We start from the raw sequence: 27590 nt of genomic DNA on the forward strand, positions 1-27590 counted from the left end.
TTAGTGTTGGACCTGTAGCTTCAGCCCCCTCTACTGGCAGGGGGTAGATGCTGGACTCTGTAGCTCCAGCCTCCCTCTACTGGCAGGGGGTTGGTGCTGGACTGAAGCTCAAGCCTCCCTCTACAGGCAGGGGGTTGGTGCTGGACTGTAGCTCCAGCCTCCCTCTACTAGCAGGGGTTGGTGCTGGACCTGTAGCTCTAGCCTCCCTCTACTGGCAGGGGGTTGGTTCAAGACATGTAGCTCCAGCCCACCTCTAGTGGAAGGGGTTGGTGCTGGACCTGTAGCTCCAGCCCCCCTCTACTGGCAGGGGGTTGGTGCTGGACCAGTAGCTCCAGCTTCCCCTCTACTGGCAGGGGGTTGGTGCTGGACCTGTAGCTCCAGCCTCCCCTCTACTGGCAGCGGGTTGGTGCTGGACCTGTAGCTCCAGCCCCCCCCTCTACTGGCAGGGGGTTGGTGCTGGACCTGTAGCTCCAGCCCCCTCTCTACTGGTATGGGGTTGGTGCTGGACCTGTAGCTCCAGCCCCCCTCTACTGGCAGGGGATTGGTGCTGGACCTGTAGCTCCAGCCCCCCTCTACTGGCAGGGGGTTGGTGCTGGACCTGTAGCTCCAGTCCCCCTCTACTGGCAGGGGGTTGGTGCTGGACCTGTAGCTCCAGCCCCCCTCTACTGGCAGGGGGTTGGTGCTGGACCTGTAGCTCCAGCGCCCCCTCTACTGGTAGGGGGTTGGTGCTGGACCTGTAGCTCCAGCCCCCCCCTCTACTGGCAGGGGGTTGGTGCTGGACCTGTAGCTCCAGCCCCCCTCTACTGGCAGGGGGTTGGTGCTGGACCTGTAGCTCCAGCCCCCCCTCAACTGGTATGGGGTTGGTGCTGGACCTGTAGCTCCAGCCCCCCTCTACTGGCAAAGGGTTCGTGCTGGACCTGTAGTTCCTGGCCTCCCTCTACTGGCAGGGGGTTGGTGCTGAACATGTAGGTCCAGCCCACCTCTACTGGCAGGGGGTTGGTTCTGGACCTGTAGCTCCTACCCCCCCACCCCCCGTCTACTGGCAGGGGGTTGGTTCTCGACCTGTAGCTCCTAACCCCCCACGTCTATTGGAAGGGGGTTAGTTCTGGACCTATAGCTCCTATCCCCCCCCCCTCTACTGGCAGGGGGTTAGTGTTGGACCTGTAGCTTCAGCCCCCTCTACTGGCAGGGGGTAGATGCTGGACTCTGTAGCTCCAGCCTCCCTCTACTGGCAGGGGGTTGGTGCTGGACTGAAGCTCAAGCCTCCCTCTACAGGCAGGGGGTTGGTGCTGGACTGTAGCTCCAGCCTCCCTCTACTAGCAGGGGTTGGTGCTGGACCTGTAGCTCTAGCCTCCCTCTACTGGCAGGGGGTTGGTTCAAGACATGTAGCTCCAGCCCACCTCTACTGGAAGGGGTTGGTGCTGGACCTGTAGCTCCAGCCCCCCTCTACTGGCAGGGGGTTGGTGCTGGACCAGTAGCTCCAGCTCCCCCTCTACTGGCAGGGGGTTGGTGCTGGACCTGTAGCTCCAGCCTCCCCTCTACTGGCAGCGGGTTGGTGCTGGACCTGTAGCTCCAGCCCCCCCTCTACTGGCAGGGGGTTGGTGCTGGACCTGTAGCTCCAGCCCCCTCTCTACTGGTATGGGGTTGGTGCTGGACCTGTAGCTCCAGCCCCCCTCTACTGGCAGGGGATTGGTGCTGGACCTGTAGCTCCAGCCACCCTCTACTGGCAGGGGGTTGGTGCTGGACCTGTAGGCTCCAGTCCCCCTCTACTGGCAGGGGGTTGGTGCTGGACCTGTAGCTCCAGCCCCCCTCTACTGGCAGGGGGTTGGTGCTGGACCTGTAGCTCCAGCGCCCCCTCTACTGGTAGGGGGTTGGTGCTGGACCTGTAGCTCCAGCCCCCCCTCTACTGGCAGGGGGTTGGTGCTGGACCTGTAGCTGCAGCCCCCCTCTACTGGCAGGGGGTTGGTGCTGGACCTGTAGCTCCAGCCCCCCCTCTACTGGTATGGGGATGGTGCTGGACCTGTAGCTCCAGCGCCCCTCTACTGGCAGGGGATTGGTGCTGGACCTGTAGCTCCAGCCCCCCTCTACTGGCAGGGGGTTGGTGCTGGACCTGTAGCTCCAGCCCCCCTCTACTGGCAGGGGGTTGGTGCTGGACCTGTAGCTCCAGCCCCCCACTCTACTGGCAGGGGGTTGGTGCTGGACCTGTAGCTCCAGCCCCCCTCTACTGGCAGGGGGGGGAAGGATGGTGCTGGACCTGTAGCCCCAGAACTCTTCTACTGGCAGGGGTTGGTGCTGGACCCCCCTCTACTGGCAGGGGGTTGGTGCTGGACCTGTAGCTCCAGCCCCCCTCTACTGGCAGGGGGTTGGTGCTGGACCTGTAGCTCCAGCCCCCCCTCTACTGGTATGGGGTTGGTGCTGGACCAGTAGCTCCAGCCCCCCTCTACTGACAGGGGGTTGGTGCTGGACCTGTAGCTGCAGCCTCCCTCTACTGGCAAGGTGTTGGTGATGGACCTGTAGCTCCAGCCCCCCTCTTCTAGCAGGGGGTTGGTGCTGGACCTGTAGCTCCAGCCTCCCTCTACTGGCAGGGGGTTGGTGCTGGACTGTAGCTCAAGCCTCCCTCTACAGGCAGGGGGTTGGTGCTGGACTGTAGTTCCAGCCCCCCTCTACTGGAAGGGGTTGGTGCTGAACCTGTAGCTCCAACCCCCCCCCCCTCTTCTGGCAGGGGGGGGGGTTGGTGCTGGACCTGTAGCTCCAGCCCCCCCCCCCACTCTACTAGCAGGAGGTTGGTGCTGGACCTGTAGCTCCAGCCCCCCTCTACTGGCAGGGGGTTGGTGCTGGAACTGTAGATCCAGCCCCCCCTCTACTGGCAGGGGGTTGGTGCTGGACCTGTAGCTCCAGTCCACCTTAACTGGCAGGGGGTTGGTGCTGGACCTGTAGCTCCAGCCCCCCCCCTCTACTGGCAGGGGGTTGGTGTTGGACATGTAGCTCCAGCCCACCTCTACTGGCAGGGGGTTGGTGCTGGACCTGTAGCTCCAGCCTCCCTCTACTGGCAGGGGGTTAGTGCTGGACCTGTAGTTCCTGGCCCCCTCTACTGGCAGGGGGTTGGTGCTGGACCTGTAGCTCAATCCCACCTCTACTGGCAGGGGGTTGGTGCTGGACCTGTAGCTCCAGCCTCCCTCTACTGGCAGGGGGTTGGTGTTGGACCAGTAGCTCCAGAGCCCCCCACCCCCGTCTCTACTGCCAGGGGTGTGGTTCTGGGCCTGTAGCTCCAGCCCCCCTCTACTGGCAGGGGGTTGGTGCTGGACCAGTAGCTCCAGTGCCCCCACTACTGGCAGGGGGTTGATTCTGGACCGTTAGCTCCAGCCCACCTCTACTGCCAGGGGGTTGATGCGTTGATGCTGGACCTGTAGCTCCAGCCCCCCCTCTACTGGCAGGGGGTTGGTGCTGGACCTGTAGCTCCAGCCCCCCTCTACTTTCAGGGGGTTGGTGCTGGACCTGTAGCTCCAGCCCCCCTCTACTGGCAAGGGGTTGGTGGTGGACCTGTAGCTCCAGCCCCCCCTCTACTGGCAGGGGGTTGGTGCTGGACCTGTAGCTCGAGCCCCCCTCTACTGGCAGGGTGGTTGGTGCTGGACCTGTAGCGCCAGCCCACCTCTACTGGCAGGGGGTTGGTGCTGGACCTGTAGCTCCAGCCCCCCCCTCTACTGGCAGGGGGTTGGTACTGGACCTGTAGCTCCAGCCCCCCTCTACTGGCAGGGGGTTGGTGCTGGACCTGTAGCTCCAGCCCCCCTCTACTGGCAGGGGGTTGGTGCTGGACCTGTAGCTCGAGCCCCCCCTCTACTGGCAGGGGGTTGGTGCTGGACCTGTAGCTCGAGCCCCCCTCTACTGGCAGGGTGGTTGGTGCTGGACCTGTAGCTCCAGCCCACCTCTACTGGCAGGGGGTTGGTGCTGGACCTGTAGCTCCAGCCCCCCCCCTCTACTGGCAGGGGGTTGGTGCTGGACCTGTAGCTCCAGCCCCCCTCTACTGGCAGGGGGTTGGTACTGGACCTGTAGCTCCAGCCCCCCTCTACTGGCAGGGGGTTGGTGCTGGACCTGTAGCTCCAGCCCCCCCCTCTACTGGCAGGGGGTTGGTGCTGGACCTGTAGCTCCAGCCCCCCTCTACTGGCAGGGGGTTGGTGCTGGACCTGTAGCTCCAGCCCCCCCTCTACTGGCAGGGGGTTGGTGCTGGACCTGTAGCTCCAGCCCCCCTCTACTGGCAGGGGGTTGGTGCTGGACCTGTAGCTCCAGCCCCCCCTCTACTGGCAGGGGGTTGGTGCTGGACCTGTAGCTCCAGCCCCCCTCTACTGGCAGGGGGTTGGTGCTGGACCTGTACCTCCAGCCCCCCCTCTACTGGCAGGGGGTTGGTGCTGGACCTGTACCTCCAGCCCCCCCTCTACTGGCAGGGGGTTGGTGCTGGACCTGTAGCTCCAGCCCCCTCTCTACTGGTATGGGGTTGGTGCTGGGCCTGTAGCTCCAGCCCCCCTCTACTGGCAGGGGATTGGTGCTGGACCTGTAGCTCCAGCCCCCCTCTACTGGCAGGGGGTTGGTGCTGGACCTGTAGCTCCAGTCCCCCTCTACTGGCAGGGGGTTGGTGCTGGACCTGTAGCTCCAGCCCCCCTCTACTGGCAGGGGGTTGGTGCTGGACCTGTAGCTCCAGCGCCCCCTCTACTGGTAGGGGGTTGGTGCTGGACCTGTAGCTCCAGCCCCCCCTCTACTGGCAGGGGGTTGGTGCTGGACCTGTAGCTCCAGCCCCCCTCTACTGGCAGGGGGTTGGTGCTGGACCTGTAGCTCCAGCCCCCCCTCAACTGGTATGGGGTTGGTGCTGGACCTGTAGCTCCAGCCCCCCTCTACTGGCAAGGGGTTCGTGCTGGACCTGTAGTTCCTGGCCTCCCTCTACTGGCAGGGGGTTGGTGCTGAACATGTAGGTCCAGCCCACCTCTACTGGCAGGGGGTTGGTTCTGGACCTGTAGCTCCTACCCCCCCACCCCCCGTCTACTGGCAGGGGGTTGGTTCTCGACCTGTAGCTCCTAACCCCCCACGTCTATTGGAAGGGGGTTAGTTCTGGACCTATAGCTCCTATCCCCCCCCCCCTCTACTGGCAGGGGGTTAGTGTTGGACCTGTAGCTTCAGCCCCCTCTACTGGCAGGGGGTAGATGCTGGACTCTGTAGCTCCAGCCTCCCTCTACTGGCAGGGGGTTGGTGCTGGACTGAAGCTCAAGCCTCCCTCTACAGGCAGGGGGTTGGTGCTGGACTGTAGCTCCAGCCTCCCTCTACTAGCAGGGGTTGGTGCTGGACCTGTAGCTCTAGCCTCCCTCTACTGGCAGGGGGTTGGTTCAAGACATGTAGCTCCAGCCCACCTCTACTGGAAGGGGTTGGTGCTGGACCTGTAGCTCCAGCCCCCCTCTACTGGCAGGGGGTTGGTGCTGGACCAGTAGCTCCAGCTCCCCCTCTACTGGCAGGGGGTTGGTGCTGGACCTGTAGCTCCAGCCTCCCCTCTACTGGCAGCGGGTTGGTGCTGGACCTGAAGCTCCAGCCCCCCCTTTACTGGCAGGGGGTTGGTGCTGGACCTGTAGCTCCAGCCCCCTCTCTACTGGTATGGGGTTGGTGCTGGACCTGTAGCTCCAGCCCCCCTCTACTGGCAGGGGATTGGTGCTGGACCTGTAGCTCCAGCCCCCCTCTACTGGCAGGGGGTTGGTGCTGGACCTGTAGGCTCCAGTCCCCCTCTACTGGCAGGGGGTTGGTGCTGGACCTGTAGCTCCAGCCCCCCTCTACTGGCAGGGGGTTGGTGCTGGACCTGTAGCTCAATCCCACCTCTACTGGCAGGGGGTTGGTGCTGGACCTGTAGCTCCAGCCTCCCTCTACTGGCAGGGGGTTGGTGTTGGACCAGTAGCTCCAGAGCCCCCCACCCCCGTCTCTACTGCCAGGGGTGTGGTTCTGGGCCTGTAGCTCCAGCCCCCCTCTACTGGCAGGGGGTTGGTGCTGGACCTGTAGCTCCAGCCCCCTCTCTACTGGTATGGGGTTGGTGCTGGACCTGTAGCTCCAGCCCCCCTCTACTGGCAGGGGATTGGTGCTGGACCTGTAGCTCCAGCCCCCCTCTACTGGCAGGGGGGTGGTGCTGGACCTGTAGGCTCCAGTCCCCCTCTACTGGCAGGGGGTTGGTGCTGGACCTGTAGCTCCAGCCCCCCTCTACTGGCAGGGGGTTGGTGCTGGACCTGTAGCTCCAGCGCCCCCTCTACTGGTAGGGGGTTGGTGCTGGACCTGTAGCTCCAGCCCCCCCTCTACTGGCAGGGGGTTGGTGCTGGACCTGTAGCTGCAGCCCCCCTCTACTGGCAGGGGGTTGGTGCTGGACCTGTAGCTCCAGCCCCCCCTCTACTGGTATGGGGATGGTGCTGGACCTGTAGCTCCAGCCCCCCTCTACTGGCAGGGGATTGGTGCTGGACCTGTAGCTCCAGCCCCCCTCTACTGGCAGGGGGTTGGTGCTGGACCTGTAGCTCCAGCCCCCCTCTACTGGCAGGGGGTTGGTGCTGGACCTGTAGCTCCAGCCCCCCACTCTACTGGCAGGGGGTTGGTGCTGGACCTGTAGCTCCAGCCCCCCTCTACTGGCAGGGGGGGGAAGGATGGTGCTGGACCTGTAGCCCCAGAACTCTTCTACTGGCAGGGGTTGGTGCTGGACCCCCCTCTACTGGCAGGGGGTTGGTGCTGGACCTGTAGCTCCAGCCCCCCTCTACTGGCAGGGGGTTGGTGCTGGACCTGTAGCTCCAGCCCCCCCTCTACTGGTATGGGGTTGGTGCTGGACCAGTAGCTCCAGCCCCCCACTGACAGGGGGTTGGTGCTGGACCTGTAGCTGCAGCCTCCCTCTACTGGCAAGGTGTTGGTGATGGACCTGTAGCTCCAGCCCCCCTCTACTAGCAGGGGGTTGGTGCTGGACCTGTAGCTCCAGCCTCCCTCTACTGGCAGGGGGTTGGTGCTGGACTGTAGCTCAAGCCTCCCTCTACAGGCAGGGGGTTGGTGCTGGACTGTAGTTCCAGCCCCCCTCTACTGGAAGGGGTTGGTGCTGAACCTGTAGCTCCAACCCCCCCCCCCCCTCTTCTGGCAGGGGGGGGGGGGGGTTGGTGCTGGACCTGTAGCTCCAGCCCCCCCCCCCACTCTACTAGCAGGAGGTTGGTGCTGGACCTGTAGCTCCAGCCCCCCTCTACTGGCAGGGGGTTGGTGCTGGAACTGTAGATCCAGCCCCCCCTCTACTGGCAGGGGGTTGGTGCTGGACCTGTAGCTCCAGTCCACCTTAACTGGCAGGGGGTTGGTGCTGGACCTGTAGCTCCAGCCCCCCCCCCCTCTACTGGCAGGGGGTTGGTGTTGGACATGTAGCTCCAGCCCACCTCTACTGGCAGGGGGTTGGTGCTGGACCTGTAGCTCCAGCCTCCCTCTACTGGCAGGGGGTTAGTGCTGGACCTGTAGTTCCTGGCCCCCTCTACTGGCAGGGGGTTGGTGCTGGACCTGTAGCTCAATCCCACCTCTACTGGCAGGGGGTTGGTGCTGGACCTGTAGCTCCAGCCTCCCTCTACTGGCAGGGGGTTGGTGTTGGACCAGTAGCTCCAGAGCCCCCCACCCCCGTCTCTACTGCCAGGGGTGTGGTTCTGGGCCTGTAGCTCCAGCCCCCCTCTACTGGCAGGGGGTTGGTGCTGGACCAGTAGCTCCAGTGCCCCCACTACTGGCAGGGGGTTGATTCTGGACCGTTAGCTCCAGCCCACCTCTACTGCCAGGGGGTTGATGCGTTGATGCTGGACCTGTAGCTCCAGCCCCCCCTCTACTGGCAGGGGGTTGGTGCTGGACCTGTAGCTCCAGCCCCCCTCTACTTTCAGGGGGTTGGTGCTGGACCTGTAGCTCCAGCCCCCCTCTACTGGCAGGGGGTTGGTGCTGGACCTGTAGCTCCAGCCCCCCCTCTACTGGCAGGGGGTTGGTGCTGGACCTGTAGCTCGAGCCCCCCTCTACTGGCAGGGTGGTTGGTGCTGGACCTGTAGCGCCAGCCCACCTCTACTGGCAGGGGGTTGGTGCTGGACCTGTAGCTCCAGCCCCCCCCTCTACTGGCAGGGGGTTGGTACTGGACCTGTAGCTCCAGCCCCCCTCTACTGGCAGGGGGTTGGTGCTGGACCTGTAGCTCCAGCCCCCCTCTACTGGCAGGGGGTTGGTGCTGGACCTGTAGCTCGAGCCCCCCCTCTACTGGCAGGGGGTTGGTGCTGGACCTGTAGCTCGAGCCCCCCTCTACTGGCAGGGTGGTTGGTGCTGGACCTGTAGCTCCAGCCCACCTCTACTGGCAGGGGGTTGGTGCTGGACCTGTAGCTCCAGCCCCCCCTCTACTGGCAGGGGGTTGGTGCTGGACCTGTAGCTCCAGCCCCCCTCTACTGGCAGGGGGTTGGTACTGGACCTGTAGCTCCAGCCCCCCTCTACTGGCAGGGGGTTGGTGCTGGACCTGTAGCTCCAGCCCCCCCCTCTACTGGCAGGGGGTTGGTGCTGGACCTGTAGCTCCAGCCCCCCTCTACTGGCAGGGGGTTGGTGCTGGACCTGTAGCTCCAGCCCCCCCTCTACTGGCAGGGGGTTGGTGCTGGACCTGTAGCTCCAGCCCCCCTCTACTGGCAGGGGGTTGGTGCTGGACCTGTAGCTCCAGCCCCCCCTCTACTGGCAGGGGGTTGGTGCTGGACCTGTAGCTCCAGCCCCCCTCTACTGGCAGGGGGTTGGTGCTGGACCTGTACCTCCAGCCCCCCCTCTACTGGCAGGGGGTTGGTGCGGGACCTGTAGCTCCAGCCCCCCCTCTACTGGCAGGGGGTTGGTGCTGGACCTGTAGCTCCAGCCCCCCCTCTACTGGCAGGGGGTTGGTGCTGGACCTGTAGCTCCAGCCCCCCTCTACTGGCAGGGGGTTGGTGCTGGACCTGTAGCTCCAGCCCCCCCTCTACTGGCAGGGGGTTGGTGCTGGACCTGTAGCTCCAGCCCCCCTCTACTGGCAGGGGGTTGGTGCTGGACCTGTAGCTCCAGCCCCCCCTCTACTGGCAGGGGGTTGGTGCTGGACCTGTAGCTCCAGCCCCCCTCTACTGGCAGGGGGTTGGTGCTGGACCTGTAGCTCCAGCCCCCCCTCTACTGGCAGGGGGTTGGTGCTGGACCTGTAGCTCCAGCCCCCCTCTACTGGCAGGGGGTTGGTGCTGGATCTGTAGCTCCAGCCCCCCCTCTACTGGCAGGGGGTTGGTGCTGGACCTGTAGCTCCAGCCCCCCTCTACTGGCAGGGGGTTGGTGCTGGACCTGTAGCTCCAGCCCCCCCTCTACTGGCAGGGGGTTGGTGCTGGACCTGTAGCTCCAGCCCCCCTCTACTGGCAGGGGGTTGGTGCTGGATCTGTAGCTCCAGCCCCCCCTCTACTGGCAGGGGGTTGGTGCTGGACCTGTAGCTCCAGCCCCCCTCTACTGGCAGGGGGTTGGTGCTGGACCTGTAGCTCCAGCCCCCCCTCTACTGGCAGGGGGTTGGTGCTGGACCTGTAGCTCCAGCCCCCCTCTACTGGCAGGGGGTTGGTGCTGGATCTGTAGCTCCAGCCCCCCCTCTACTGGCAGGGGGTTGGTGCTGGACCTGTAGCTCCAGCCCCCCTCTACTGGCAGGGGGTTGGTGCTGGACCTGTAGCTCCAGCCCCCCCTCTACTGGCAGGGGGTTGGTGCTGGACCTGTAGCTCCAGCCCCCCTCTACTGGCAGGGGGTTGGTGCTGGATCTGTAGCTCCAGCCCCCCCTCTACTGGCAGGGGGTTGGTGCTGGACCTGTAGCTCCAGCCCCCCCTCTACTGGCAGGGGGTTGGTGCTGGACCTGTAGCTCCAGCCCCCCCTCTACTGGCAGGGGGTTGGTGCTGGACCTGTAGCTCCAGCCCCCCCTCTACTGGCAGGGGGTTGGTGCTGGACCTGTAGCTCCAGCCCCCCTCTACTGGCAGGGGGTTGGTGCTGGACCTGTAGCTCCAGCCCCCCCTCTACTGGCAGGGGGTTGGTGCTGGACCTGTAGCTCCAGCCCCCCCTCTACTGGCAGGGGGTTGGTGCTGGACCTGTAGCTCCAGCCCCCCTCTACTGGCAGGGGGTTGGTGCTGGCATTGTTTGGGAGTGTGTTGGTAGTTTCAAGGCTTCAGTCTCTTCGAACCCAGCAGTGGTTTGTTTTGGTTCACTGTCTACCTGGATGCTTTTTCCCAAGGTTGATGGAGTGTCACCTGCTCTCTGTGCCTCTGTGAGGGGGCCAGGATCCCGGTTTCAATAGAGAATCGGAAGTTCAATCATCGCGCAGGACAGAAATGATTCCCATGTTTCCTTTTACCAGATTCACCTGTTCACCTAGCAGTAAATGTTTTTCCAGGAGTAAGGCAACTATTGTGTATTATATATTAAGTCAGTAGTTGACCTTGGGGAACCTCGATAAACCTAAGAACAGCTTCCTCTCCTCAAAATGCAACTCAATATCTTGTGATATGAGAAAAAACTTACTGTTAACTGCTTCTGGGGGATCTGTCCAGTGATTTCCTGAACTTTATTCATGATGCTGGAGGCTGAGTCTCCCAGGTGTACAGGGTCAGCTGTGGCACCTGTCTCTGTGGTCATCATCTCCAGGGCCTCCCTGATGGTCTCCTGCACCTGTCATTACCAACACAAACATTAATGGTGGAGGCTGAGTCTCCCAGGTGTACGGGGTCAGCTGTGGCACCTGTCTCTGTGGTCATCATCTCCAGGGCCTCCCTGATGGTCTCCTGCACCTGTCATTACCAACACAAACATTAATGGCGGAACCTGGACTATAAAGGCTATCAGGCTCTGAGTAAAGAAACTGGGCTATAATGAAGCATCAAGCTCTGAGTAAAGTAATTTGACAATATAAGCAGGTGATGAGTCACAATAACGTGGCTAAAGTATGTTGACCAGACCACAACACTAGAAGGTGAAGGGACGACGACGTTTCGGTCCGTCCTGGACCATTCTCAAGTCGATTGTGATAAGGAAGTAGAGACAGGCAATAAAATATATGACAATATAAAATATATACGGAAACTCACACAAAGGACTACCATGATGGTGAAATATGGATCTCAGAATACAATCTCTTCAAATGTGATAGGAAACACCGGCTTCAGGGTGGGGTCAGCCTTTACATCAAAGACACACTCATCTGTACTGAGCTGCTAAACACCTCAAATGATATGGTGGAAGTGCTGATAGTCAAAATAGAGATCCTAAATGTAGTTGTTATCCTTGTATATAAGTCGCCGGAGGCAAACCCTCAGCAGTTTAAAGACCAACTAATGAAAATAGAGCACTGCTTGGAAAACCTCACAAATCCAGCTCCGAACATCATCCTGCTTGGGGACTTCAACCTACAGCACCTGAAATGGAAGCACCTGGCTAATACAGTAATATCAGAAAGAATACCAGGAAGTAGCCTAAATGAACAGGCACATGCAAATGACCTGCTACGGATGTGCGATAAGTTTGCCTTAAACTAGCAAATAGTAGAACCAACTAGGAAGGAGAACACGCTGGACCTCATTTTCACTAATAATGATGAGTTGATCGGGAACATAAAGATTACAAATACCTGTTACTCAGATCACAACTTAATTGAAGTTCTGACAACCATGGGGAATGGACCTTCAAAACCAGTCCAGATTCCCGGTGGAGGAGATTTCAGCAAATTCAACTTCAATAATAAACAGATACACTGGGAGCAAATAAACCAGGACTTCACAGAAATAAACTGGGAAGAACAACTAGAAAATGCAAACCTGAACCAGTGCCTGGAAAAAATAAGCTCAGTAGCACTAGAAATATGTTCAAACCGCATACCCCTAAGAAAAAAGAGAAAGAGATGCAGATTGGAACGGGAACGTCGTTCCCTATATAGGCGAAGAAAACGAATCGCGGAACAACTTGAGAGTCGCACCCTATCTCAAGAACGGCGAAGAAGGTTAGGTAGAGAAATAGAAACAATTGAACTCAAGCTACAAGAATCATACAAAACCCAGGAGAGGCAAAGAGAGCAAAAGGCCATCAGTGAAATAGAGAGAAATCCAAAATATTTTTTCTCCTATGCAAAATCAAGATCAAAAACCACATATAGTATCGGGCCCCTGCGAAAGGGAGATGGAACTTTCACCGATGACAACAAAGAAATGAGCAAGTTACTGAGGAAGCAGTACGACTCTGTTTTCAGCGAGCCATTAAATGCACTAAAGATTGATAACCCAAATGAATTTTTCATGGATGTGATACCAACATCAAATCATATATCAGACGTCACCCTATCCCCACTAGATTTTGAAGAAGCCATAAACAGTATGCCTATGCACTCTGCACCAGGCCCGGATTCTTGGAACTCCATATTCATCAAGAACTGTAAAAAACCACTATCGCAGGCCCTTCACATTCTGTGGAGACAAAGCCTAGATACTGGCGTTATCCCTGACATACTAAAAACAGCAGAGATAGCACCACTCCATAAAGGAGGAAATAAGGCAGAGGCAAAAAAATTACAGACCGATAGCACTAACATCGCACATCATAAAAAATTTTGAGAGAGTGCTAAGAAGTAAGATCACAAAATACATGGAATCACAGCATCTCCATAACCCCGGACAACATGGTTTCAGAACAGGGCACTCTTGCCTGTCACAGTTGCTGGACCACTATGATATGGCATTAGATGCTATGGAAGACAAACAAAATGCTGATGTAATTTACACAGATTTCGCAAAAGCCTTTGATAAATGTGACCATGGTGTTATTGCACATAAAATGCGTTCAAAAGGAATTACCGGGAAAATAGGCAGATGGATCTACAATTTTCTGAATAACAGAACCCAATGTGTAATAGTCAACAAAATAAAATCCAGCCCATCAACCGTGAAGAGCTCTGTCCCCCAGGGTACTGTGCTTGCTCCAGTACTTTTTCTCATCCTCATATCGGACATAGACCAGAACACAACCTATAGCACTGTATCATCCTTTGCAGATGACACTAGGATTTTCATGAGAGTTGGCAACATAGAGGACACGGCAAACCTCCAATCAGATGTAGATCAGGTCTTTCTATGGGCTACAGAAAATAATATGGTGTTTAACGAGGATAAGTTCCAGCTCATGCGCTATGGAAAAATTGAAAATATAAAAACAGAAACCACGTATAAAACTCAGGCAAATCATAACATAGAACGAAAAGGCAATGTAAAGGATCTGGGTGTACTCATGTCGGAAGACCTTACCTTTAAAGAACACAATAAAGTAGCCGTCACAACTGCAAGAAAAATGACAGGTTGGATAACAAGAAATTTCCACACTAGAGATGCTATACCGATGATGATACTTTTCAAAACACTTGTGCTCTCTAGAGTGGAGTACTGCTGCACAATGACAGCCCCTTTCAAAGCTGGAGAAATTGCTGACCTGGAGAGCGTACAGAGATCCTTTACTGCTAGAATCCACTCAGTAAAACATCTAAATTACTGGGACCGACTAAAGAGCCTAAATCTGTACTCCCTTGAGCGCAGGCGGGAGAGATACATAATAATTTACACGTGGAAAATAATTGAGGGGCTGGTCCCAAACCTGCACACAGAAATAACATCACATGAGACCAGGAGGCATGGCAGGATGTGCAGAATACCCCCGTTGAAAAGCAGAGGTGCAACAGGTACTCTGAGAGAGAACTCTATCAACATCAGAGGCCCGAGACTGTTCAATACGCTTCCACTACACATAAGGGGCATAACTGGCCGACCCCTCACAGTGTTCAAGAGAGAACTGGATAAGCACCTCCAAAGGATACCTGATCAACCAGGCTGTGACTCATACGTCAGGCTGCGAGCAGCCGCGTCTAACAGCCTGGTTGATCAGTCCAGCAACCAGGAGGCCTGGTCGACGACCGGGCCGCGGGGACACTAAGCCCCGAAAGCACCTCAAGGTAACCTCAAGGTATATTGGCAATATAAGTAATGTTGTTTCTCTACACTGACCCACAGTGTAGAGAAACACCAAGATGACAGTTGACATGGGTGTAGTGAACACTGAGTGTTGACCACAGTGTAGAGAAACACCAAGATGACAGTTGACATGGGTGTAGTGAACACTGAGTACTGACAACAGTGTAGAGAAACACCAAGATGACAGTTGACATGGGTGTAGTGAACACTGAGTACTGACAACAGTGTAGAGAAACACCAAGATGACAGTTGACATGGGTGTAGTGAACACTGAGTACTGACAACAGTGTAGAGAAACACCAAGATGACAGTTGACATGGGTGTAGTGAACACTGAGTACTGACAACAGTGTAGAGAAACACCAAGATGACAGTTGACATGGGTGTAGTGAACACTGAGTACTGTATTGACCACAGTGTAGAGAAATGCCAAGATGACAGTTGACATGGGTGTAGTGAACACTGAGTACTGACCACAGTGTAGAGAAACACCAAGATGACAGTTGACATGGGTGTAGTGAACACTGAGTGTTGACCACAGTGTAGAGAAACACCAAGATGACAGTTGACATGGGTGTAGTGAACACTGAGTACTGTATTGACCACAGTGTAGAGAAATGCCAAGATGACAGTTGACATGGGTGTAGTGAACACTGAGTACTGACCACGGTGTAGAGAAACACCAAGATGACAGTTGACATGGGTGTAGTGAACACTGAGTACTGACCACAGTGTAGAGAAACACCAAGATGACAGTTGACATGGGTGTAGTGAACACTGAGTGTTGACCACAGTGTAGAGAAACACCAAGATGACAGTTGACATGGGTGCAGTGAACACCGAGTACTGTATTGATCACAGTGTAGAGAAATGCCAAGATGACAGTTGACATGGGTGTAGTGAACACTGAGTACTGACCACAGTGTAGAGAAACACCAAGATGACAGTTGACATGGGTGTAGTGAACACTGAGTACTGTATTGACCACAGTGTAGAGAAATGCCAAGATGACAGTTGACATGGGTGTAGTGAACACTGAGTACTGTATTGACCACAGTGTAGAGAAATGCCAAGATGACAGTTGACTTTATTATTAACAATGTTTCAGGTGTTAGAGCAAAAAATACAGCATTGAATGTAATGAAATGCCATTTTCTGGGGGAGACCCGGAGGCACCCCGGAGCTATTCAGGCTGATATGGATATATTAGACTTTGGCATCAGTCATGTGAATGGAGTTCTCAGCCCTACCAGGGACCACAAGCCAGAACCTGGCCCACTCAGATAGGCACAAGGAGCAATGACCTATAGAAACCCCCATATTATTGGACGCCTTCTATGTCTGCCATTGACAGGGGTCAGGCACCCAGAGAGGTAAATGCCCAAACACAAACCCCTTATTCTGGTTAATAGATTGCTACTAAAAGCCAGACTATTGGACACAACTCCCCAACTGAAAATCGAGCATGACGTCACAACAGTCACCCTTTTATTTTCTGCGCAGCTCTCCCCTCCCTGGGAGGGGGAAGGGGGAGCCCCAGACCCCCGCGCTGACTATCCATGCCCCAGTTCTGAGACTGGATGTCAAAACACGCAAAAAACTGTCAACCAGATGGAGGGAGGGAGGTTGCCGAGGGAGCCTCTGGCATTTAATTACATTAAATGCTGGTTTTCTGGGGGAGCCCCTTTGACTCCCCGGAGCTACGTACCCAAAGACAAAAACAGGAGGGACTTACCCTGGAGGCGGTCGCCACTCGCTCCTTAACTCAAAGTCGAGACAACTGGCTGCAACCGCCGACCCAATGACCGAATGTCAGGCCAAGACATGTTACCAAAGACGGCAGCCCACGCAGCAAACTTACGAACGTCGTGTTCACAAGGATACACCGCACGCTGGCTGGACCAAATAACCCTATGGACAATCTGGGAGACCAGAACCCTGCAATAGGGAAGTTGGGAAACCAGGTCAACTCAAAGCTCGTTCCCGGCCATCCAGGCCGTGGCACGCATGTAACGGCGGAAAGCCGCAACTGGACACAACACAGGATGTACCCCTGGCTGAACAAACTAAGCATCAACAACCGAAGGACCAATCTGGAAAGCAGCAGTCTCATTCTTTGCCAGAAAAGGAGACGGCTGCAGCCATACAAACCTGCCACCAGGACCAAAAGAGCAGAAACCCCCTGTGTAGGAGGAGAGTATGAAGCTGACCAACCCAACCTCAAGAGGCCAATGCCAATAAGAAAAGACCCTTGGAGAAACAGTCCTGAACCGAAGGGGCCACCACAAACCGAGGAGACAGAAAAGAGAGCACCCGGTCCAACGACCAGGACGGTTCAGGTGGCACATGAGCAGGCTCGGAAGTGAAACAACACGAGACAGCTTGCGGAACAGTGCAGAAGAAACATCAATGCCGAACGCAAGCTGCAGTAGCTCTGCCAGTGCCGCACGATATGAGGCGACAGTACTGTAGAAACCCACTAATCGGGAATCCGCCAATCCGGAAAATGCTCTAATCCGGCAAAAATCATGGCCGGATAAAGTTATCTCCCTATCTGGCAAAAATGTCCATGGAAGCCGGACTAGCGGAAATTTTGCCGGATCAACGGCCTAACACTCTTTGTACATCACCACCAGGAAGGGGGGGGGGGGGAGTCACCCTCACTGCTGCTCACGTCCTCTGTCCCACTCACATTCACTGCCTCCCTCCCCAAGAGATCCTTCTGTAGGTGGCAGTAGATTGCCAGCCAGAAATAGCCTGGAGAATTTCCATTGAATATAATAAAGCATTCATAAAACAAGTACAGTACTTTTATAACTTTTTATTATCCTAATAATATTACTAGACAAATTCTGTATCCAAAAATATATATGAGCATGTACATCCAGAATTTAAGAAACAAATCTGGCTAACAGGGTCGAGTGTGTAAGGGTTATTGGAGTGAGCCAGCCCACCACCGACACACCTCCCCCACCCCCACCCCCCACATGCCGTATACACACTCTACTATACTGGTCACATAGTTCAACTGTCCATAATTCATAAGTAAAAATGTATTTGTTAAATTAATAAACAGGAAGCAATAAAACATGTTAATGATTATTAATTTATCATAAGACTATACACTAAACACAAAAATCAACATTTAATAGCATAAAGCTAAGATATAAATTTTAATATGGTGGGAGACTTTGGTCGGTGCTTAGTCAGCGAATTAACACGCTGACTTCATAACACACCTTTTCAAAAAGGTGACACCCCCAGGGTCAACACTTGCATCAGAGGAGCTCCAGCATATTTCAACAATCCTAAGTATTGTAGTACAGGATGATGGTAGTGAGTGGTGTCCCAGAGAACATAAAGGTATAGTGCTTTTGAAAAATAGGTGAGATAACAGGAATGTGCTAAGGGAAGTGAAAAATTAGATGAGAAAAAGTTACCCTAGTGTTTACAGTGCAGAGAAGAACATTCAAGATGGCCGCCTGCAAGAGGAAATACAAAACAGAGCTTGATTTTGCTGGATTCAATGAAGAAAGCATTGATATAACCAGTCTATACAACAAGTTGGTAAAATTAGATACTATAGTGAACATTCATGTAGAAATAATTAGTAAATTGAAAGAAAGTAATGACCATTTAAATAGCAAAGTTTTATGTCTTAAGGGTTTAGTGAAAGACTTGTGCATGGATAAAAATCAATTGGAAACAAATTGCAAAGCCATGGAAGAAGAAAATAAACTCTTAAAAATAATTTTGGAAGAAGTTAAAGTAAATTTAAACATAAATGACTACAATAGGTTAGGTAAGGAAATTCAACAGGAGAAACAGCTTTTGTCAGCACAGATGGAGGAAGTTACACAGGGAATAGAACAGTGCAAGAAAGATATGCAACTCACCTATGCACAAGTGGCCAAGGAGAAGGAAAAAATTGAAGAAGCAGTAAAGGAAGCCAAACACTGCAGCAACCAAGATAAAACAAACATTAAGCTGGAAGTTAGAAAGAAATTGGCATCTATCTTGAGATAGATCTAACCCGAAGTTGGTGCAAAACACAGTTGATCGGAGTAAGTCCCTGATAATTTTTGGTTGCAAAGAAAAGGAGATAACATCTAGGTCAGAAAGAGCTGTAGAAGAAGCGAAAGTAGTAGATAAAATTGTTGGCCTCGTGGAAGGTCTTACAACCATAGAGAATGTGTGCGACTACAGGAGAATAGGCAGGTATGTAAAAGGGAAAGATCGACCTTTGAGGATCACCCTAAATGGTGCAAAACAGATGGAAGAAGTACTAAGGAATGCTAGAAAATTACAAAGTGATGAGGATGGGAAAGTGTGGTCGTTAAGACGAGATCTTTCAAAAGAAGACAGAGAAGCTGAAACTGAACCTCGCCGAGGCAAAAAGTTTAAATGAGAGCAGGAATGAAGAAGAAATCAATTCTTTTTTCTACAAAGTGATAGGGATAAGCAGACCAGTAAAGTGGTACATAAAGGCAAACCAACAAAAGCATTAGAGAGAGGTGGAGTGAAGAATAAGGAGAGGGAAAACAAGTTCCTGAAGATTACATACACCAACATAGATGGAGTGAGATCGAAGATACTGGAGTTAAGTGATGTAATACAGCTGCAGACACCAGACATTGTTGCACTCACGGAGACAAAACTTGATGTTATTTTAAATGAAGTCATATTCCCAAGGGGCTACTCAATTTGGAGACGGGACAGAAAAATTAGGAAAGGCGGTGGCGTTGCTGTGCTGGTAAAAGAACACCTAAAGGTGAACGAATAATGACTGGCAATCCACAAGAAGTTGACATAATAGCACTAGCGATCTGCCATGAGGATGATAAACTAATGATCATAAATGCATATAGTCCACCGCCAAGCAGCACATGGTCAAAGGAGGAGCTAGATAGTAAATGAGAAGGTTTTATAACAATAATGAGAGAGATTATAGCGAGAACGAATAACGATAGATCACGACTGTTGATAGTCAGCGACATCAACTTGAAATCCATAGACTGGGAAGCATATGAAGCTAAAACAGAAGATTTTTGGACCTGTAGATTTGTAGACCTCATCCTGGAAACATTCTTGTATCAACATGTTAAACAAGCTACGAGGATGAGGGAAGGGGACGTTCCCTCCATGCTAGATTTGATATTTACCAGGAAGGAGGAAGATATATTTGACATTCAGAACCTTCCTCTCTTGGGTAAAAGTGACCATGTCTTTTTGGGGATAAAATATGCAATGCTTTATAATCTGGAAGAAAATAAGAAGGTTGAAGCAGTTGAAAAACCTGACTTCAGGAGAGGACATTATGGTGACCTTAGAAAATTTTTTAGTGAGTATAATTGGACAGACTTGTTGCTAGACAAGGAAGTGAATGAGATGTATGTCAAGTTTTGTGAAATATATGATAAAGGCACAAATTTTTCTTTACCAAAACAGAGATGCAGAACTAGGAAACAGGATTGGTTCAACAGAAAGTGCAAGAAGGCCAGAGACCAAAAGACACAAAAATGGAATCAATACAGGAAGAGGCCGAACCCCCAAACATACCAGCGATACAAAGATGCGAGAAACAACTACACGGCAGTGAGGAGAGAGGCAGAAAGAAGTTTTGAAAAAGGGATTGCAAACAAATGTAAAACAGAACCAGGTCTATTCTATAAATTCATAAACAACAAATTGCAGGCAAAGGATAATATTCAGAGGTTGAAAATGGGAAATAGATTCACGGAAAATGAAAAGGAAATATGTGAAACATTAAATGAAAAATTCCAAAGTGTGTTGTAGAAAATGAAGTCTTCAGGGAACCAGATACAATAAGAATTCCAGAGAACAACATAGAGCACATAGAGGTGTCTAGAGACGAAGTGGAAAAAATGCTCAAGGAGCTAAGTAGGAACAAAGCAGTTGGTCCAGATGGAGTTTCACCATGGGTTCTAAGAGAACGTGCACCTGAGCTCAGCATTCCACTTCAACTGATTTTTCAGGCATCCCTGTTTACAGGAGTTGCAGCTGATGTGTGGAAAAAGGCTAACATAGTTCCAATCTACAAATGTGGAAGCAGGGAAGACCCCCTTAATTATAGACCTGTATCATTGACAAGTGTAACAGTCAAAATATTGGAAAAAAAAATAATTAAAACTAAATGGGTAGAATACCTGGAGAAAAACGATATAATATCAGACAGACAGTATGGTTTTCGATCTGGAAGATCCTGTGTAACGAACTTACTCAGTTTTTATGATCGAGCCACAGAGATATTACAGGAAAGAGATGGTTGGGTTGACTGCATCTATCTGGACCTAAAAAAGGCTTTCAACAGAGTTCCCCATAAGAGGATGTTCTGGAAACTGGAACATATTGGAGGGTGACAGGTAAACTTCTAACATGGATGAAAAATTTCCTGACAGAAAAATGAGGGCCGTAAACTGAGGCAAAGTATCAGATTGGAGGAATGTCACGAGTGGAGTACCACAGGGTTCAGTTATCGTACCGGTAATGTTCATTGTCTACATAAACGATCTGCCTGTGGGAATACAGAATTACATGAACATGTTTGCTGATGATGCTAAGATAATAGGGAAGATAAGAAACCTAGATGATTGTCATGCTCTTCAAGAAGACCTGGACAAAATAAGTACATGGAGCAACACTCGGCAAATAGAATTTAATGTGAATAAATGCCATGTTATGGAATGTGGAACTGGAGAACATAGACCCCACACAACCTATAAATTATGTGAGAAATCTTTAAAGAATTCTAAAAAAAAAAAGGAATCTAAGGGTGGTTCTAGATAGAAACTGTCACCTGAGGACCACATTAAGAACATTGTGCGAGGAGCCTATGCTAAACTTTCTAACTTCAGAATTGCTTTTAAATACATGGATGGAGATATACTAAAGAAATTGTTCACGACTTTTGTTAGACGAAAGCTGGAATATGCAGCGGTTGTATGGTGCCCATATCATAAGAAGCACATCAACAAACTGGAAAAGGTGCAAACGACATGCCACTAAGTGGCTCCCAGAACTGAAGGAGAAGAGCTACGAGGAGAGGTTAGAGGCATTAAATATGCAAAAACTAGAGGATAGAAGAAAAAGAGGCAATATGATCACTACGTTCATTATAGTAACAAGAATCAATAAAATTGATAGGGAAGAATTCTGAGACCTGGCACTTCAAGAACAATAGGTCATAGATTTAAACTAACGAAACAAAGCTGCCGGAGATATATAAGAAAATTCACTTTTGTAAACAGAGTGGCAGACGGTTGGAACAAGTTAGGTGAGAAGGTGGTGGAGGCCAAAACCGTCAGTAATTTCAAAGCGTTATATGACAAAGAGTGCTGGGAAGACGAGACACCACGAGTGTAGCTCCCATCCTGTAACTACACTTAGGTAATTACACATCCCTCACTACCTCTCCTCCACTGACTGGACTGGACTGACTGACTGACTTGACAGCTCCCTCCATGCCTGCCTTTGGATAACTTAAGTTTGCAAACCAAGTGGTTGTCCGTACAAACATTTTTGGAAATGGTCACTTTTGGACTCACGCGGTGAAAAAGTATGTTAATCCAGAAAACCGGCTTATCTGGCATGGGGTCCTACCCATATAGTCCAGATTAGCGGGTTTATACAGTAATCTGCATAAGATGACAGTCCCAAAACAACAACGAAAGGAAGGAGAGGACAACCGTAACAGAGACCTACGAAGGGATAAGAAATAACAGAAGGACCGCCAGGAAACTTCATACTGAAACAGAGATGAAGCATGCAAAGTGGGACACCATTAACAAAGCCACCTGATCACCATACAAACGGAGATAGACCCACATCAAAAAGACTGGACATGAAGACTCAAGGAGAAGATAGAACCAGCTACGTAACGGACTGGTCCGATCTACTGAAAGAGGCAGAGCCACGGGAAGACCCGCGGGGTTCAGACATCGAGCAAACAGCACCTGAAACCAAGGCTGGGCCGGGCCACCAAGGAGCTAAGAGGACTACTCTCCCTTGGTAGTCTCCAAGCGAGTTAGGACCTGGAGTAACAGCTGAACAATGGTGAAGTGGTACAGGAAACCCCACCTTGACCAGTCCTGCCTGAAGGCGTCGACCCTGACAGCCTTGCAGTTGGGGAAGGGTGCCACATATAATGGGAGGCGCCCCAACCATGCAGATGCGAAGAGGTCCACTTCCAGAAGCCCGTATGTCCGGCAGAGCCAATTGAACGAGTCAGCGTCACCGTCCATTCCGTGGACAGTGGAATGAACCAAGACAGGCCGTCCGCCAGGACGTTGGACCCCCTCCCCCCCGAATGTGAACTGCCAGGAGAGCCAAACACTGAGAACTCAGCAGACGAGTCACCCGAAGCTACCAGCCCCAATGAGCCAAGGACCGCATCGAACCCCGGCAATGAACCACTGGGGAGCAGTCCAAATGGAGCCTGACCATCGATCCGCGAGCAACCTGAACCCTACGAAGTGACAGCCACACCACCACAAACTCCCACACCAAGCTGTGGGTCAGGAAGGAAAGACCTCACCACTCCTGGCCGGTACTCTGAGCACTGGTCACAAAGCCCCAGACTAGAGACAATGCGTCCATGAACACATTGAGCGAGGGCTCGGGTAGGCAGCAAGGCAGTGAACCCCCGAAAAACCCAAAGAGGAAGTCGGCGACTCAGCAACTGATGCAAGGCCCCCAGAGGCCAAACCCAGCGATCGCGAGAGAGGCCGAAGGGATGACCCCAAAGGAATCAGAACAACCAACGAAACCAAACCCGACCCGGTGGGTAGACCATCACTGCTAAGCTCAGACTCCCACACAAACCCTCGAGCAACCACCGCGTGACCCGGGATCCCCCCAGAAACAGGCGAAGGCGGGACTGCTGCCAAAGGGCCTCCGGAGGAAGAGACAAGGAAGCACTCCGAGAGTCCCACACAAGACCCAGCCAAGACCGAACCTGAGAGGGAACCAGATGGGACTTCTCCAGCTCACCAGGAACCCGAATCAGGTGAGCTGGGAAAAAACCAAATCCCTGGTGAGCAGACGTGCGGACTGGCTGGGAGCCCACACCATCCAGTCATCAAGGTAGGCCAAAACCCGAACCCTTAAGAGAAGCAGATGGGCCACCATAACCTGGGTAAGGCGTGTGAACACGCAAGGTGCCAGATTCGAGCCGAATGGAAGGCAATGAAAATGGTAAGCCTGATGCCCCACAACAAAACCAAGCCAGTCCCTGAACCCCAGATGAATTGGGACATGCCAATATGCATCCCGGAGTCAAGGGACACCATCCAAGTGCCCGGCTCCAAGAAAAGACAGACCTGGGACAGAGTAGACATCCGAAAGAAGGGACAGGAGACCCAAGGGCTCAGACAGAGCAAGTCCAGAATGAACTGCAGGTCTGCACAGTCCCGTTTCAGAACTGGAAACATGCGGGACTCACCTGAGGGACCCACCCACCAGCCCCGAACCCCCTAAAGGAGGAGGGGCCACCCAACACTACCGCAGGCCATCAGAAACGATATGAAAAGCACATTATGAGCAGAGCGATCACCGCGCTAACCAGCCGTCATCAGTTCTGAAGGCTGTGTGATCCCCAAAACTGGCACCACTGGCCTACCACGACAAGAGGAACCCCAAGCCCTGGCACAACCCTTCTGGGAAGACCTCCCCACAGGCCCCCTGGAGAACAAACAAGTTTGACATGGGACGGCAACCGGAAAAAGCTACCTGAAGATACTGCACCACCACAGACTCTGTAAACAGCAAAGGACAAACAGGCAAAGAAACCTAAGAACCAGAGCCCAAGCGGATTCCACGGATTGAAAGATCATCGCCTGCCGACATGCGAGATAAGAAACAAAAACAGACACTGCATCCTGCAGCATCCTGCAGGGATGCGGGATGTCCGCAACACGAACAGCTTCAACAGGGCAGACGATGCTCGCACTGTCAAAACCAACGCATTAGACCCAGGATCGGTCCCAAGTGCCTCCATGTCCTCTTCAAGTCAATTCAAAGACCGCTCGAGAAGGGAAAAGAACCGCAAGACCAACACCAAAAGGCCACGGGCACAAAAATTCTCAGCAACCAGGGCAGCTAAAAGGGTGGGAACCTGCATGTGAAGCTGCACAATGCCGACATCCCGAGGAAGGGCAGGGGTGAACAAGCACGCATTGAGGTGCACATAGTTGTCCCCCAGGTAAACCTGAACCACCTTAAGAGCCTCCTGCACCTCATGAGGTGGGATGCGAGAGGCCAAAAACCTCCGGAAGGACTGGACTGAAGCACACAAGAAAACACAGAACCGAATACAGGGAGGGGTCGACGCCATATCAAACTCGTACAGGGAGGGAAGATAAGAAAACCCTACCCCCTGTAACAAGCCCTGCTCCGAGAGTACCAAAAACCAAGCGGGGTGTAATGGGCCCAAGCCTCCCAAGTCATCCCCTCCCCCTGCCCCGGGAACCTCCACATCAGGCCCCGGGGCTGAGCCGTCCTCCAAGCCTCCTGCCTCAAAAGAAAAGGCAGAAGCCACCGGAAAAGCTGGAATAAAGAGGGCCCACTGGTCAAACCCAGAAGCACCAGCTGAAGGAACAGGCTTGAATGCCTCCATCGTCGCACAGGAAGGGGCATCCCCTGAAACTGTCAGAGTCTCAACACCAACTAAACCCTACCCCGACTCTGAAACTCTCAGATGCATCAGAGCCAGAAGCAAGGGGGAGGGGGGGAGGAACAAGACGAACAACAGCAGGGGAAGGACAAGGGGGCACTGACAAAACCAAAGTCGAAACGACTAACATCCCCAAATCTGGGTCCCTATAACCAAACATGGGGCAGTCTCAGGGCTTCTGGGTGAGCATCCAACCTAGGTCATTGCAGCAACCTAAAACGCGCATGCAATGCCGTAGCTGCCTGCACCCGTAGATCATTATCAGTGGACTGGGTGTATTGGAGTACAAACAAGGAACAAAACTCGCGGGACTCCAGGTTGAAGGTGTCACCGACCCAACAGGCAGCATGACGGAGGCACAAACAGCGAGTGTCACCCTGAGATAAGGAGACAGAGCAACCTTTAAAACTCGTACGAAGCAAGATGGGACTCGAGGGACGCCTCCATCAGACCACTGAGCCACATAGGGTTTTCCAGGGCCCTTTGTCGCGTATTCTCACTAGGGGAAGCCTAGACTAGGAACTGCTAACCAGCGCCAAAAATTACCAAAACAAACTCCAAATTGCTGAACTCACGGGACATGTACACTCACGGGTACCTAGTAGAGGACCACCAAGATATAATTGGGTGAGGACCAAAACCAAGGGGCAGACCCCCCACCAGGCAGGAAAACAAAAACAATAAAAAAACAAAAAATCTCGCAGGAGCACAACGTGCCCAGGCGGAACAGAGCCGGCCACTATGAGTAGATGACAACTAGCTGCACAGTACCTTGCATCCCAACCAGTGACGAAAACTACCTCCTTCCCAGAGGCAAAGAAGGGTGCATGAAGCACCCCAGCTGACTCCAATGGAGGGTAATCACTGAGCAGCAAAAGCCCACAGCAGCGGTAGACCCCAAAGGTGATTTGTGGAAGGTAGCCCCAAGCTCCATGGGCAGTACTTACAGGCAGTACTCTAGGGCTACCTGCCTAGGGAAGGTAACCCTAGGCACAAGCAGACTGAGTACTGGTAAAAGTACTCCTGGCTCGCACACCACCACCGGACAGGACCACATCACAAGGCACAGCACTGGAAAATTCAGAGCCAGAGTCGCACAACCGTCCAGGAAGCACATCAGCCACAGAACTGGTGTGTGGATAGCCGGCACGTGGGTCTGGGGCTCCCCTACTCCCTCCCGGGGAGGAGGGGTTGCTGCGCAGACGGCAGCACGGTGAAGGTTGTGACACCATGTTCGTTTGCTCATTTTTCATTTGGGGAGTTCCGTCCAATAGTTCGGCTTCCAGTAGCAATCTTTTAACCAGAATAGAGGTTTGTTTTGGGATGCCTACTTTTCTGGGTGCATTACCCGGTTGATGGCAGATATAGAATGCTTTCAACCACACGGGGTTTCTATAGGCCATTGCTTGTCGTGCCTTTCTGAGGGGAGGCCAGGTTCTGGCTCATGGTCAGTGTTAGGCTTAGAACTCCATTCGCTTGACTGATGTCAGGGGTCTAATACACTCATATCAGCCCGGATAGCTCAGTGAAGCCGAAGGGGCTTCCCCCAGAAAGTTTCCTATATATAAAGTCAACTCTCATCTTATTGTGTCTCCATGTCAAAAGTGTTTATATAGAGGCAATACTACACTCAGTTGGGTGAGAACAATGTGACCTTCAGCAACGTACCTTCACTGAGGTGTGGACAGTCTTGACATCTGGGAAGAGTTCCTGGCACTTCTTGAGCCAATCTTCTACCTTCATGCTGCACTCATCAGCTGTGTCTATGGTTGTGTCAACCTCCTGTAGGGTGTTGACTGTGTTGAGGCTCCCCAACATGGCCTGCAGCTGAGTCTTCCCTTCCTCTCCTTGTGTTGTCATATCCACCACACTGGTATCCTCCAGTTCCAAGAGCTTCATTGCTGACTTGTTCTGCTCTACCAGAGCATAGAGTCTGTCCTGGAGCTGGAGGTGGCAAGTCTTCCAGTCCCCCAGCTGCCCCCGGTACTCCCCCAGCTGGGACAGTACCTCTTCACAGCTAGTAATGAGGCTGCTGATGATGCTCTTCTGCTCCTGCACCAGGGAACGTAACTTCTTACTGATTCCTCTCGCAGGAGTTTTAATGGGTTTTGCTGGTACTGTTACCCCTGGCACAACCTTGATACCTTTTAGTTTTCTGATAAGGGCTTCCATACCATAATTAATTGGGAACAGAGTAGCAGCTGTGGCAGCATGCTCGGCACGGCAGCTGGGGCAGTTCAGCTGACCATTCTTGATAGCATTGTCAATACACTGGGAGCAGAATGTGTGGCCGCACGGCAGTGTGCGAGGCCGTAGTTGATTGTCGTCATAATCGTTATAACACACTGAACATTCCTCTGGCTTGTTATCCTGTGGAAAAGAATATTTGGTTAAGCTAGATGTATTTGCAACAAAAAGTAATATTACAGTACTGTACTGTATTTATCAATACAAATTATATAATATTTACATAATTTCCTTGTACAGAGGAACCTCAATATTTGCACTGCTTCCAATTCACACGTTACAGTATTCAGACACTGTGTTCATGTTCGGTATTCATCCGTTTGCACAGCATTCAGAAGTAAACATGCGTCCCTGATGCTTCAGTTTCACCATAGCTGTTGTTCACTACACAACCCACTACACTTTTCTCTGGGATATTTTGGATATGTTTGATATTCTTAGTGTAAATAAGTCGCCATGTCACCTATGAGGGTTAGTGATAAGGGCCAAGCAAAAAAAAAAAATAAGTTATATTCTTCATCATGATACAGATGAAGAAAGTGTCGGAAAATCCGACACCATTTAATAATATCATACAGACAGATAATATTGCTGTGTTGTATACACAAGTTACCCATAGAAAATGTAAATTGTAGTGGAATT

At 52.7% G+C, this 27590-nt stretch overlaps 1 protein-coding gene across 1 annotated transcript in view; it reads right to left on the reverse strand.

The window, feature by feature from the left end:
• Positions 1 to 27590, reverse strand: part of LOC138372378 (uncharacterized) — an 86203-nt gene that overhangs the window by 14241 nt on the left and 44372 nt on the right. The window contains exons 3-4 of the mRNA XM_069337681.1: positions 26370 to 27071; positions 10531 to 10677 (exon numbers count right to left, since the gene is read on the reverse strand). Of these exons, the coding sequence (XP_069193782.1) occupies positions 10531 to 10677; positions 26370 to 27071 (849 nt within the window). The remainder of the gene's footprint in view (positions 1 to 10530; positions 10678 to 26369; positions 27072 to 27590) is intronic.

This window comes from Procambarus clarkii, chromosome 38, assembly GCF_040958095.1.
Source record: "Procambarus clarkii isolate CNS0578487 chromosome 38, FALCON_Pclarkii_2.0, whole genome shotgun sequence".
Classification (NCBI taxonomy): Eukaryota; Metazoa; Arthropoda; class Malacostraca; order Decapoda; family Cambaridae; genus Procambarus; species Procambarus clarkii.